General features: G+C 44.7%; 1 protein-coding gene across 1 annotated transcript in view; it reads left to right on the plus strand.

Annotated features, from left to right (window-relative positions):
- The window catches only part of DIAPH3 (diaphanous related formin 3), a 754,726-nt gene that overhangs the window by 466,059 nt on the left and 272,772 nt on the right, over positions 1-15,895 (plus strand). The window contains 1 exon segment of the mRNA XM_040425381.1: positions 13,833-13,957. Within this exon segment, the coding sequence (XP_040281315.1) occupies positions 13,833-13,957 (125 nt within the window).

Genomic DNA, 15,895 nt, shown 5'->3' on the forward strand with positions numbered 1-15,895 from the left:
AACCCTTCCAATCCACTAACAAAGTTTATATGCACCTTAAAATGCCACAAAATGAATACACCTTATAAACCACAACAACATAACTAAAGCTTCATGCTGTAAAGAGTTTGCATCGCTTAGATCTGTGGATTCCACTCTAAGGCCATTGGTCCAGTAATATTTAGCTCTTCACAGCTATCAATATGAAAATCTTGGAAAACCCCTTTAAGCCACTTACATATGGATTTTTTTATTTATTTTTTTTGTAGCCCAAAAAAACTGGAGTAGAAAAAAATGGAGTTAAAGTATAATGGAAATATTTGCAGCTTTTCATCTATATTCACTTTTTATATCCATTCCTGTTTTTTCCTGATAAATGCGGACCAAATTACAGTTGTTTAACTATGGCCTCAGTCTGCCTTTCCAAGGATAGACTTGAAAGGTTATAATCGTCCAATGGGCCATAACGCTCAGCTCAGCTCCTTTACCGCTTTGTAGTGACCAGGGAGCAGGGCAGACCCAACCTGAAGACATTTCTGATATGGCAGAAGTTTATTGAACTGATAGATACACTTTAAAGTGCTATGTAAACATTTGTGTTGCTACTTCTTGACCTGTTCTTCAGTTCTTCAAAGGTAAATCTTTTTTGTGCTGTCCAGTGATAATTAAATCTAGTTTATTTCTGAATTTAGGAGAGATTAGTGGCAATTAAACTGTTAATTAGCTGTCATTTACAGCCTCATTTTTTGAGATCATTAAATGTAACATTTGAAGAGACTTTGTATCGTTAAACCCTAAGCAGCTAATCTTTTCCGTGGCTGGCATGATTTGATTCTTGGCATTTCCCATGAACTAAATAAATATTTATTAGTGTATTTAACCTTTACTGTTGACATTCTTCAAATTATGCATGTGTGATATATTTGTGAAAGGCATGTTCTGTCCTGTGTAAACATACTCAGGGGTGCAAACTGTGGTGCAGCTCATGAGGAGAGATGATAGCCTGCAAATACTATTAGAATGAACAGGTACAAGAGAGACATCATACGATGAAGGGACACACAGCTTGCTCTGTCTAATATCTGCGTGTGCTGGACTGTTCCTTATTGTGTAACAGAGAGTAATTCTAGAAATTTCCCTGCCTCATTGATCACTGCTTGAACTCCCATGTCTAGTGCCGTCTTTACTTTTATAAAGCTCTAAATTTTAGGCAATGGTCTTTTGAACAATAATTGGGTTTTCCTAATGTAAGAAGCAATGGTTAATTATGATGTGCTGCATTTTCTTGGGTGTTCTCAGATTAAGATCTGTTTTCTAACTGGTGCAATCAGATCTTAAAGGGAACCTGTCACCGGGATTTTGTGTATAGAGCTGAGGACATGGGTTGCTAGATGGCCACTAGGACATCCGCAATACCCAGTCCCCATAGCTCTGTGTGCTTTTATTGTGGAAAAAAAAACGATTTGATCTATATGCAAATTACCCTGAGATGTGTCCTGTACGTGAGATGAGTCCAGCGTGAAGGAGCGCAGCACCGCCCCGCATCCTCAGAATCTCCTCCTTGCTCCCCGACGTCAGACAGCCAGAGCGCCGTAATCTCGCGATGCGCGAGCTAGCGCATGCGCTGTTCCTTCCCTGAGGCTGATGCTAGCACAGGGAAGGAACACTATGAGGACACTGCTTTTTTCTCCTTTTGTCAACTCTTTTCTTACCCTCCTGTTTTACTAAACTAAGGCCCCTTTCACACGCGCGGATGCCATGCGTGATACGAATGCGCGGAATCCGGACCCATTTATTTCAATGGGGCTGTGTACATGTGCGTTGGTCTTCACGCATCAGTTGTGCGTTGCGTGAAAATCGCAGAATGTTATATATTCTGCGATTTTTATATATATTTTTTATTATTATTTATTTATTTATTTTCTTTCACGCAACGCTGGCCCCATAGAAGTGAATGTAGCTGTAGCTGTAGTTTTTAAAGGATGGTTGCTAAGAGATGTTTTTTGTATACCTTCAGTTTTTTATCACGCGTGTGCAAAACGCATTAAATCGCTTTGCACCCATGCAATAAAAACTGAACGCGATTGCAGGCAAAACTGCGCATTTTTCCCTGAACTCATTCGCAACACATCCGGACCTAATCCAGACACGCTCATCTGCAAGGGACCTAAGATTCTCTCTGAATTCTGTGATAAATCCGTCTTGAGGGGAGACAGATTGCCGCCTCACTAAGTATCAGATTACAAGCTCCCATAAAGTCCAAGTTTCAAAAAGTAATTTCCCCAATTGTGCAATGAATTTAAAAATGAAGTAACTTTATTGTAAAACATAGTGTGCCCATCCAACAAAATTGCTTACGTGTAAGTGATTTTATTGGATATGAACACCATGTTTCAAACAAAAAATAAATAAATCAAGGAGCCATTGGCTCCTAACCTGAAAAATTTAGAAGCCAAATTAAAAAATTTTGTCTCTAATTGTAAAATACATATTATTGCGGTATTATAAAAAAAGACATCTTACCTAGGATAGTCACTATACCAAAATTTTGACTTTCGAAACCATAAAAAAGTATTGCAATACTCGATAACACGTGAAAAAAATAAAACCCCAAAAAAGCTGCATGCATTCCACATTTTATGGAACGTCTGGACCATAATAGAACAGTCCGATGCTAATTTTTGTCGGGTCAAGGTGACAAAAAAAATGTTTTTAATTTTTTTTCTGTTACGGTGCTCACCGCATAGGAGATATTTTTTAATATTTTAATAGTTCGCACTTTTTTGGGTGTGGCGATATGTAATTTTTTTTATTGTTTATATATTTTATATGTAAAATTAGGGAAAAGGGTGATTTATACTTAATATTTTGGTGTTTGTTTTTTTTTTACATTTTATTTAAAAACCTTTTCCCCCTTAGGGGCTAGAACCTGGGATCTTTTAATCCCTTGTCCTATTCACACTCTCCCTGCTGCTCTGTGGCAGCCAGGGTTTCAGTGGCCTCCTGGCTGCCATGGTAACTGATTGGAGCCCCAGGATTACACTGTTGGGGCTCCGATTAGAACTGCCACTGAACCACCAATGAGGAGGTGAGGGGGGACCCTGTGGCCACTGCCCCCAATGATTATAATAGTTATAATACTGGGGGGGGGGGGGCACACTGCGCCACTAATGATTATAGTTGATGCCTGAATACACCGCACCTGACGGGTTAATAGTGGAAGATCACAGCGCACAGTCATAGAGGCTGGGTGCCGGGTATGGGATATGGCCGGCACCCGCAGCCTGCGTTTGTATTCAGGCATCAACTATATTCATTGGTGGTGCCGTGGCCACAGCCCCTCCCCTTCTCCTCGCTTCTATCAGCCCATTGGTGGCAGCGGCACAAGGGGGAGGGACTGCCTCCTTCTCCCCTGTGCTGTTGAGAAGAACATGTGACGCGCACCCTTGGTGAAAACGCAGCTCACCATCCTGGGGTAAAAAGCCCAGGCCAATTTAGAATGTTGCATAGAGTAAGACCCCAGGCCGACTACCAGCAGATCCAGTGAACTATATATAGCAGGCTGTACTTTTCTATAATATCCTATATGGGGATTCTGAGTGAAAAAGCTTTAGGGAGAAGAATCTCCTGCTATGTATGTGAGACATCATATCAATTAGTCTCCAATCAGTATCTCAGGAAAAATTAGAGATGAAGCCTACAGAAGGAAAACTGGTAAAATGGCAGATGTAATGTCCAGATGCTGTCATTCCTCATGTATACACATGGCAGCTTATTTAAAAAAATTACCTGAAATTACAGATAAGCTTTAACCTCATAGGGACATATGAAGTACCGGTACGTCATGATGTCCTGGTACTTAAGGACACATGATGTACCGGTACATAGGGACAGGTTAGGGAGAGATTAGTTAGAAAGTGATAGTCAGGGAAAGTTTAGGGAAAAGGAAAAAAAATAAATTGCTGTGTGAGCCTAGACCCCCCCCCCCCAGGGATGCTGCAGCTTGCCTATGTGCCTATGACCGCCTGTACAAAATCAGGCCGGTAATCGATCACTTTGGGGCCAAATTTTTGGAGGCCTATGTACCTGGAAGGGAGGTTGCGGTTAATGAGTCTCTCATTGCTTTCAAGGGGAGACTCCTTTTCCGTCAGTATGTTCCCTCTAAGCGGGCGAGGTATGGCGTGAAGCTGTACAAACTTTGTGAGAGTACCTCAGGGTACACTTACAAGTTTCGTGTGTACGAAGGGCGAGATTCCCGTATTCAACCCCCAGAATGTCCCCCTACTCTGGGTGTTAGTGGGAAACTTGTGTGGGACCTTATGCACCCACTGCTGTATGTGGATAACTTTTATACTAGTATCCCCTTGTTCCTGTCCCTCGCCGCCAGATCCACGTCCGCTTGTGGGACCGTGCAGAAAAATCCACGCGGCCTCCCTACCCACCCCCCTCCAGGTACCTATCCCCAGGGGTGAGACCCGTGCCGTTACCAGTGGAAACCTGTTGCTGGTCAGATATAAGGACAAGAGGGATGTCCTTGTACTGGCCACAATTCACGGTAACGGCATCACCCCTGTCTCTCTGCGAGGTACCGCGGCAACGGTCCTCAAGCCCGATTGTATCGTCGACTACAATCAGTATATGGGAGGAGTTGAGTGTGTCACAGGAGGGGGATACCAAAGGACACCTACACTCAGTGTGACACGTGCCCCGATCATCCGGGCCTCTGCATTATTGGTTGCTTCAGGGAATACCACACTTCCACAAAGTACTAAATCTATAACCCCTTCCCCAATTTTAATTCCATTTAGCCACTGACAATCGGGAAAAAAAACTCTGGTTCTCAGACTTGAGACACTAAAAAAAATTTTTTTCAAAAATATTTTGTAAAACTAAAATAAATTTAAAAAGTTGACATATTAGGTGTCTCCGCGTCCGTAAGAATCTGCTCTATAAAAATACCCCATGACCTAACCCCTCAGATGAACACGGTCAAATAAATAAAATTAAAGCGGTGCAAAAAAAGGTATTTTTTGTCACCTTACGTCACAAAAAGTGTAATACCAAGAGATCAAAAAGTCATGTTCCCCCCCAAAATAGTGCCAATAAAACAGTCTTCTTATCCCGCAAAAAATTTGCCCTTACCTAAGATAATCGGCTAAAAACAACAAAAAAAAAACTAACTCTCGGAGATACTAAAATGTTTTTTTTTTTTTTGTTTATAAAAGGTTAATATAGTGTAAAACCTAAATACATTTTTAAAAAGTAGACTTATTAGGTATCATCGCGTCCGTAAGATTCTGCTCTATAAAAAATACCCACGACCTAACACCTCAGATGAACACGGTCCAAAATATTTAATAAAAAAGGTGCCGAAATAGCTATTTTTGGGCAAATTTTCCATTTTAATCTGTTTTTTCCAGTAACAAAGCAAGGGTTAACAGCCAAACAAAACTTCATATTTATTACCCTGATTCTGCAGTTTACAGAAACACCCCATATGTGGTCGTAAACTTCTGTATGACCAAACGGCAAAGCGCAGAAGGAAAGGAATGCTGTATGGTTTCTGGAATTCAGATTTTGATGGCTTTTTTTTGGGCACCATGTCCCATTTGAAGAACCCCTGATGCACCCCTAGAGTGGAAACTCTATAAAAGTGACCCAATCTAAGAAACTACACCCCTCAAGGTATTCAAAACTGATTTTACAAACTTTATTAACCCTTTAGGTGTTCAACAGTTTATGGCAAATGGAGATAAAATTTCAGAATTTCTATTTTTGGTAACCTTGCCTCACAAAAATATAATATACAGCAACCAAAAATCATATGTACCCTAAAAATAACCCCAACAAAACTGCCACCTTATCCCATAGTTTCCAAAATGGGGTCACTTTTATGGAGTTTCTACTCTAGGGGTGCATCAGGGGGGCTTAAAGGGACATGGTGTTGTTTTGCAATGCCGGATCCGCAAGGCAGCTCCGTTGTCGGAGCTGCGTGCCTGCTGGATCCGCCGATCAGGCTACTTTCACACTTGCGTTCGGGGTTCCGCTTGTAGGATCTCACAAGCGGCCCCGAACGGATCCGTAGAGCCCCAATGCATTCTGAGTGGATGCGGATCCGCTCAGAATGCATCAGGATGGCTCCGCTTGGCCTCCGTTCCGCTCAGCAGGCGGACATCCAAACGCAGCTTGCAGCGTTCGGGTGTCCGCCTGGCCGTGCGGAGCCAAACGGATCCATCCAGACTTACAATGTAAGTCAATGGGGACGGATCCGTTTGAAGTTGACACCATATGGTGTAATTTCAAACGGATCCGTCCCCCATTGACTTTCAACAGTCTGGACGGATCCGTCTGACTAACTTTTACACTTTCTTTCTGAACTATAATGCAAACGGATCCGTTCTGACGGGTCCCAACGTTTGCATTATAGGAGCGGATCCGTCTGTGCAGAGACCAGACGGATCCGCTTCGAACGCAAGTGTGAAAGTAGCCTCAGTGTGACAACTGACAGCATTTGTAGACGGATCCAGGTGCGGATCCGTCTAGAAATGCATTGCAATAACGGATCCGCCTATCCGCTTGTCATGCGGATGGACAGATCCCTCTGTCAGTCTTTTTCACAGTATTCCCGGTTTGTGCATGCGCAGACCGGAAGGACGGATCCGTCTAGCCGCTTGCCATGTGGATGGACGGATCCTTCTGGCAGTCTTTTTCACAGTTTTCATTGTCTGCTCAGGCGCAGACCGGAAGGACGGATCCGTCCTTCAGTTGTTTTGCAACGCGGGATCCACAAGGCAGCTCTGTCGTCGGAGCTGCGTGCCTGCTGGATCCGCCGATCAGTGTGACAACTAACAGCATTTGTAGATGGATCCAGGTGCGGATCGGTCTAGAAATGCATTGCAATAACGGATCCGTCCAGCGGCACGGCGGATCCGACAGGGCGAACAGCCTGTCGGATACGTCCTGCCGCTAGTGTGAAAATATCATTAGCATTATCTGTATCTAAGCAATATCTATATTATTCAAATATATATTCAATATTGATATTGCTTAGATAAATACATATATTGGTGGCAGATAAGGATTTTATATAGCTGAATAATGATGATGATGATGATAATAATGATGGCCAATTATTTATTTATATTTCCCAGGGGGTGTTGAATGTGTACTAGTGTGTGTGTGTGGGGGGGGGACGACGACGACCCAGGGCTGTAATAACGATCCCCAGATGCAGAGGGGAACGTTTACAAACTGGCACCTCTAGCCCCAGTGAATGCAGGAGGGAAAAACATACCCTGCTGCCGGAGAAGATATCACCTCGGCTCTGGTATGTACTGCACATGAGCGATCGCATACCAGAGCCAAGGCAGTGTTAGAAGAGCTGGAGAGGGGCGGGCACCAGAGGCTCTGACGTTTCGTTTACAGAGCCTGGCCACTCCCTCAAGCAGGGAGAAACCTGTAAACGAGACGTCATCAGCAGAGCAGGCTTGCTGACGTCGGGGGTCACATGACCCAGAACTGAACTGGCCAAATAGTGATAGATAGGTGATGAAAGCGATTTTATGAAACTTTCACTGGACTACAATAAAAGCAATTAGAATACATATATTTAAGTCTGATAACCCCTTTAACCCCATATCTTACCGTAATGCAGCACATAATAAAATTGCACTTGTTTCTCTCAGATTCACTCACTGTTTGGAGGTCTCCTGATCCTGTGTGGGCGGTCCTGTGGATTTCACATGCACCAGCACAAGCGCTGCTGCCCCGCCCCCACATCCTGTTACAGAGCTCATAGCAGCACAGATTGCTTGTGATCTGCAGATTTATTTCTCACTTTCCATTCTGTAGAAATCCATTATTTGTGGACACAATAGATATTTCTGCTGATATAACGTTAGTGCAGCAATCTACAGTCAGAACCATGGCGTTATAAGCAGGATATAGATCTCATTACGGTCAGCTCTCTACATGCGCTCTCTTCTGAACGCAGTATTGTGTGCAGTCCGCACAGTGAGCGCTCACTTTTCCCACACAGATTAGTACAGTGTGACGACACACAATGCTATGTACACAGAAGTACACTGGGAGGGAGATAAATCAAAACTAGTGCAAAGGAAAAGGGCTCTGTCACCCATAGCAACCAATCGGATTCCTCCTTTCATTTTCCAATGGAGCTGTGAAAAATGAAAGGTGGAATCTGATTGGTTGCTATGGGCAACTAAGCCCGTTATTTTTTTACATCAGTTTGAAAAATGATTATAGATAGTCATGTGAAAAAAAATATGTCCGCACTCTCAAACACTTTATCCACCCCTGTGGTCACAATGTATTCACCTCATTCACAGAGCTTTTTTTCAACCTATGAGCTGAAACGTTGCGTCTAGTGTTTCAAGTTCAGGGTACGAGGTTCAGGTTATTTAAGAATGTAGCGGAATTCTTCCATATCCCGAACTGCGGACGCAGTATAGAGGCAAGGAACCAGGTTGTAAATCAAACTTCGGTGTTTTATTCACTCTCAGCAAAACATAACAGTCTTGGTGCTTGTTCATACACAGCAAAAGAAAACAATGTTCATCTGGAATCCTAGGTGTCAGTTCACACCCGGCTGAATGCTCAGCTACAGAAAAGTTCACTGGCAGGCTTCCAGGCGGCCTGCACGCCTGTTTGCAGTCTTCAACACAGAGGACTCCACAGCTTCACTGTCAGATGGAGGTAGACCCACACCACCTGATAGTGCTGACTGCTTTATAAGCCTGTCAAGACCCGGCCTGGAACGTGGGGAGTAGCCACCCACCCAGCACTTTTGACTACTCCCAGTCCCGGATCAGCTTTACAGCCATACTAAACAGCTGAAGTGTCAGACTGCAATCTGTAATAATGACACTTGAGAAAAACCGGCTCTTACCTCACCGAGGCCAGGAACCTAGGTGACACATACCGACCATCAATGACGGCCCGTTGTTCCTTCCTTTTATATATATATATATATATATATATTGTTTGATCGGTACTATTTTGGGGTACATAAGACTCTTTTGATCACTTTTTTTATACAATTTTTGGGAAGATCCTTTTATAGATCAGGTTGTTACGGACACAGTGATATCAAACATGTTTAGTGTTATTTATTTTTTATATTTTTAGCCAATTATATGTGCGTATATAGGAGATAAGAAGTGTTTTTGTTTTTTTTTGTTTTGTTTTTGGACTCGGACCCACTTGGTTATTGAAGATCCAGTGGGTCTGATGCCTGTACTATACCCTGCAGTACACTGTATAGTCAGCTGCTGTGTATTTGCCACAGCAGCGCAGCGGCCCGATGGGGGAGGGAGCTCCGGGGCACGGACTGCTGGTGTTGTGGTAGATACGTTGGTCAGTATGCTTTATTCTTTGTTCATTGTACTGTATTTAAGATAACAAAGTGTGAGTTGATGTCCATAAAGTCTAGGGTCTACAATTTGACCTCTTGATAATACAATATAGACAGGACAACACTCTCTGTATCTTTTTGTTGCATATTTATGTAGGCACTTGCACTTTACTTATATGTACTGTAATTACCACACGTCTGCAGTCTGAGTGACATTTTAAGTGTTCTTAATGTCTGTGTGGCCAGTTGGTCGCAACTCTATTTGTACTAGGGGTGCACCGAAATGAAAATTCTGGTCCGAAACCGAAAATTCAGGATGCCCTTGACCGAAAACCGAAACCGAAACTGCCTTTTTGCCCAAATACTTTAAAATAACTTTTTTTTTAATGATTTTATTAATAATTCTTTTTCATGAATGAAATTCATCTGTGGGTGGTGCTGTTATGGAGAGGGGGATCTGTGGGTGGCTCTGTTATGGAGAGGGGGATCTGTGGGTGGCGCTGTTATGGAGAGGGGGATCTGTGGGTGGCTCTGTTATGGAGTGGGGGATCTGTGGGTGGCGCTGTTATGGAGAGGGGGATCTGTGGGTGGCTCTGTTATGGAGAGGGGGATCTGTGGGTGGCGCTGTTATGGAGAGGGGGATCTGTGGGTGGCGCTGTTATGGAGAGGGGGATCTGTGGGTGGCGCTGTTATGGAGAGGGGGATCTGTGGGTGGCGCTGTTATGGAGAGGGGGATCTGTGGGTGGCGCTGTTATGGAGAGGGGGATCTGTGGGTGGCGCTGTTATGGAGAGGGGGATCTGTGGGTGGCGCTGTTATGGAGAGGGGGATCTGTGGGTGGCGCTGTTATGGAGAGGGGGATCTGTGGGTGGCTCTGTTATGGAGAGGGGGATCTGTGGGTGGCGCTGTTATGGAGAGGGGGATCTGTGGGTGGCGCTGTTATGGAGAGGGGGATCTGTGGGTGGCGCTGTTATGGAGAGGGGGATCTGTGGGTGGCGCTGTTATGGAGAGGGGGATCTGTGGGTGGCGCTGTTATGGAGAGGGGGATCTGTGGGTGGCGCTGTTATGGAGAGGGGGATCTGTGGGTGGCGCTGTTATGGAGAGGGGGATCTGTGGGTGGCGCTGTTATGGAGAGGGGGATCTGTGGGTGGCGCTGTTATGGAGAGGGGGATCTGTGGGTGGCGCTGTTATGGAGAGGGGGATCTGTGGGTGGCGCTGTTATGGAGAGGGGGATCTGTGGGTGGCGCTGTTATGGAGAGGGGGATCTGTGGGTGGCGCTGTTATGGAGAGGGGGATCTGTGGGTGGCGCTGTTATGGAGAGGGGGATCTGTGGGTGGCGCTGTTATGGAGAGGGGGATCTGTGGGTGGCGCTGTTATGGAGAGGGGGATCTGTGGGTGGCGCTGTTATGGAGAGGGGGATCTGTGGGTGGCGCTGTTATGGAGAGGGGGATCTGTGGGTGGCGCTGTTATGGAGAGGGGATCTGTGGGTGGCGCTGTTATGGAGAGGGGGATCTGTGGGTGGCGCTGTTATGGAGAGGGGGATCTGTGGGTGGCGCTGTTATGGAGAGGGGGATCTGTGGGTGGCGCTGTTATGGAGAGGGGGATCTGTGGGTGGCGCTGTTATGGAGAGGGGGATCTGTGGGTGGCGCTGTTATGGAGAGGGGGATCTGTGCACTGTTATGGAGAGGGGATATGTGCACTGTTATGGGCATAACAGTGCACAGATCCCTTTCCCCATAACAGTGCACAGATCCCTTTCCCCATAGAAGTGCCATAGACCGATCCCCCTACCCATAACAGCCCCGGCCCTGCTGCTCACAGCATCACTCACTGCATTTTTACCTTACAATCGTGACGCTCCAGTAACAACTCTGCAGGCAGAGCGGAGGGCGGCGTAACGTCACTTACTCACGTGACGCACCTGCTCCGCCTCCTTCATTCATAAAGTGGGCGGAGCAGGCGCGTCACGTGAGTAAGTGACGTTACGCCGGCCTCCGCTCTGCCTGCAGAGTTGTTAGTTACTGGAGCCTCACGATTGTAAGGTAAAATAAAGATGCAGTGACAAAGTAAACCGCCCGCCCGGCGCCCGCCCGCAGATGGTGGGTGACAAATCCCACACCCCATAAGTGGATTAGGTGCATTTTCGGCCGATATTTTCGGCTGCCGGAATTTCGGTGCACCCCTAATTTGTACCAATAAACATCAGTGATTTTGTATAAAGTCATGTTGTTGGAGTTGTGATTCGTGATTGAATTAGATCCATATATCTTTTATTGGTTGCGCTATGGGTGATATTGGGTCACTTACTTGATAAATAAAAGGGAAACAAGTGTTGGTTTATCCCTCTCTGTTTACCCTTAAGGCATCGGAACGCTGCCACACTGAAGTGGGGGGGGGGGGGCAGTGCGTGCTCCCATGTGGATCCAGGAGGAGATGCAGAAAATCCGTTGGATGACGGATTCTGTGTAAATTCACTGAGAGCAGCCTGCTGTGCATAGGAAGCACAGCAGGCTGTAGAACAAAAACAAAAAAAGATAGATAAATAGAACCATTTGGAGAAATTATTTTAGATACATTATGTTTTTTTTTTATTATAAAGGTGTCCATATCCTTTAAACATCTTTTAGAGATGTCAAAAGATAACCATTATAGTAACTATTTATGGAATATATGCAAGACAACTCATCCATTGCAATTATGTGTGGGCCTTGCTTCTTAGTTTCATATAACATTTTTCATGATGGAAACTACAAGAATATCACATTGGATCCGGCTAATAGCGATAGAAGCAATGGAAGTCACATAACTTGGCAAAGCAAGATACCGTATTTTTTGCCCTATACGACGCACTTTTTCCCCCCCAAAAGTGGGGGGGAAATGGCAGTGCGTCTTATGGGGCGACTGCTGCCGTTTACACTGATACACCGCCGACCGCATGCTGCACAGCGCGGTCGAAGGTGTATCAGCGAGGAGCAGCTGGGGGCCGGCATCTAGTTTTGTAATGGCAGCGGGGCCCGGTGCAGTCATTGTATTCTATTGTATCTGGCCCCGCACACTGTACTAATCGTATCTAACTGCAGGCAATGTTTAACTATAGAATATCTTCAATCCAGCAGCCTGCACTTACATCCGTAGCAGGCAGGAGGCTGGGCAGGCACTGGCAGTGCAACTCACTATGTCACGCGCCTGCTCCGCCCACTTTATGAATGAAGCAAGCGGCGCGGGCACGTGACTTAGTGAGTTACGCTGCCAGTACCTGCCTACTACCTGCTATGGACGGAAGTACAGGCTGCTGGATTGAAGATATTCTATAGTTAAACATTGCCTGCAGTTAGATACGATTAGTACAGTGAGCGGGGCCCGATGCAATAGAATACAATGACTGCACTGGGCCCCGCTGCCATTACAAAACTAGTGTAGATGCCAATCCCCACACCCTGTATTGGGGTAATTCACAATACACAGGGACACTGTTATGGAAGGGGGGGGGATCTGTGGATGACACATAGTATAAGATGCTATTTATCTGTCATCCACAGATCCCCCCCCATTGCAGTGTCATGCCATCCACAGATGCCCCCATAACAGTGGCATCCACAGACCCCATAACAGTGTCAGTCACAGATCCCCCATAATAGTGTCATCCACAGACCACCATAAGTGTCATCCACAGATCCCCCATAACAGTGCGTGATCCACAGATCCCCCATAGCAGTGTCATCCACAGATCCCCCATAATAGTGTCATTCACAGGCTACCATTAGTTCAAAGCCCACCAAAAGCACACCTTTTGGTTAAAAAATTTTTTTTCTTATTTTCCTCCTCAAAAACAGTTTTATAGGGCGAAACCTATGGTAGTTTTAGTGTTGCGTTTTAAACAAATGACAATTCTGTTCAAATACTGTAGTAATGTTAACAAAGCAGTGCTGTAAGCTATTTATGCATTGCAATAAGGCATTTTAGGATTTAAAGGGAATGTGCAACAGAATTTTTTTCTGCCAGTTAAAACCAGATAGCGACACATTTTATTTCTAATCTCTTTTCATATGATTATGGAGGCTGCCATCCTGCCTGAGCTGCTTTAACACCATTTAGAGAGCAGTTAGAGAATTGCCTTACATCACCCACATGGGCCATAGACACAATGGTCTTGAGGGGACCTCATTGACTTCTATGGGAGAGTTTTCTAGCCATGTTCTGTGACTTGTGCAGAGGTGATGAGGGAGTAGATAAGATTTGACAATCCCCTATTGATCTGTGATCTGTACAAGCCAAGAAGTGTTGTGTATTAGAATCAGTGACCAATGGAAAAAATGGCAGGATTTTTTTTTTGTTTAAGTATAGATTTTGACATGTAAAATGAATTTAAAAAAATCACAAATTGTTTAAAAATGTGTTTAACATAAAAATATGATTTAAACAATAGGTAATTTTCTGATGATACATCCCTTTAAGAGGTCCAATTTGACTCCTTTGATTTAGTGTCTGCAGAAAATCTGGAAAAGACAATGAAGCAAATGGAACGCCAACTCCAGCAGCTTGAGAAGGATTTGGATACCTTTCCCCCGTCTGATGACGTACATGACAAGTTTGTGACCAAAATGTCCATATCCTTTTGACAACTGTACAACTTATGGAGGGCTGGTTGAATAAGCTCCAGGTTTACGTAAAGTTTTCTGTTCCAGTAACCTTTGTATATTTTGCAGTCTTCGTGGTTTGAAAGCTTTAAACAGTTTAGAACCAAAAAGGCTGCATGCTGTGAGTAAAAGGTTGTGTCAAAAGCAGAGGCTACTAGTTCTGACAGAACTTTTGTGCAAAATGTTATTTATTTATTTATATATTTTTTGTAGGACACTATTTAGTATGTCCTACATGAAAACTCAAGTGAGCACTGGTTATATGCATCTATTAGGCTACTTTCACACTAGCGTTCGGGTGTCTGCTCGTGCGCACCGTTTGAAGGGGCTCACGAGCGGCCCCGAACGCATCCGTCTGGCCCCAATGCATTCTCAGTGGAGGCGGATCCACTGAGAATGCATCCGCCTGCCAGCGTTCAGCCTCCGCTCCGCTCAGTGAGCGGACACCTGAACGCTGCTTGCAGCGTTCGGGTGTCCGCCTGGCCGTGCGGAGGCGAGCGGATCCGTCCACACTTACAATGTAAGTCAATGGGGACGGATCCGCTTGAAGATGACACAATATGGCTCAATCTTCAAGCGGATCCGTTCCCCATTGACTTTCAATGTAAAGTCTGAACGGATCCGCTCAGACAACTTTCACACTTAGAAAATTTTCTAAGTTTTAATGCAGACGCATCCGTTCTGAACGGATGCGAACGACTGCATTATCGGAGCGGATCCGTCTGATGAAACATCAGACGGATCCGCTCCGAACGCTAGTGTGAAAGTAGCCTTAGAGTGGTTCACATCATGTATATCAGGGAACCTCCATAGGGTATCATTAGTCAGACAAAGAACAAAAGTGTATCCATTTGCCCTCCATCTGGATGGTATATGTCAGTATACTGCAAAAAATTTATAAAATAAACATGGAATAGCATAGCAGACTAGATTATTCCATCCTGCAATGTCCTTTAAAACAAAAAGGATCCATTTAACGAACACCATGACACTTTAGCCATGCATTCTTGTTGCCGGTGGCAACATGTAGTTTTTAGCATGTTTATACACTTCCCCTTTAAGGTTGTTGTCCCTTCCCATTCTGGTGGGTATGGGGTTAAAGTGTGAGCAAGTTGGAGCTGGGTGTAGGCTCTTATAGTACTTCTGCTTAGAGCCTGAGGTTAGTGGGACTTCAGCTTCTTGTGGAACTGGAGTTATGCTGCCATCCTGGATCTTACCATCTGTTCAGTTTGAGGGCCACCTTGTTGGACATAGTCAGACTCATAAATATTGGGACATCAACACAATTGTAAATTTTTTGGCTCTATACACCACCACAATGGATTTGAAATTAAACAAACAAGATGTGCTTTAACTGCAGACTGTCGGCTTTAATTTGAGGGTATTTACATCCAAATCAGGTGAACGGTGTAGGAATTACAACAGTTTGCATATGTGCCTCCCACTTGTTAAGGAACCAAAAGTAATGAAACAATTGGCTTATCAGCTGTTCCATCGCCAGATGTGTGTTATTCACTCATTATCCCAATTACAATGAGCAGATAAAAGGTCCAGAGTTCATTTCAAGTGTGCTATTTGCATTTGGAATCTGTTGCTGTCAACTCTCAAGATGAGATCCAAAGACCTGTCACTATCAGTGAAGCAAGCCATCATTAGGCTGAAAAAACAAAACAAACCCATCAGAGAGATAGCAAAACATTAGGAGTGGCCGAAACAACTGTTTGGAACATTCTTTAAAAAAAAAAGGAACACCCCGGTGATCTCAGCAACACCAAAAGACTCGAGACCACGGAAAACAACTGTGGTGGATGACCGAAGAAATCTTTCCCTGGTGAAGAAAACACCCTTCACAACAGTTGGCCAGATCAAGAACACTCTCCAGGAGGTAGGTGTATGTGTGTCAAAGTC

Source organism: Bufo bufo, chromosome 3 (assembly GCF_905171765.1).
Source record: "Bufo bufo chromosome 3, aBufBuf1.1, whole genome shotgun sequence".
In the NCBI taxonomy this organism is placed as follows: domain Eukaryota; kingdom Metazoa; phylum Chordata; class Amphibia; order Anura; family Bufonidae; genus Bufo; species Bufo bufo.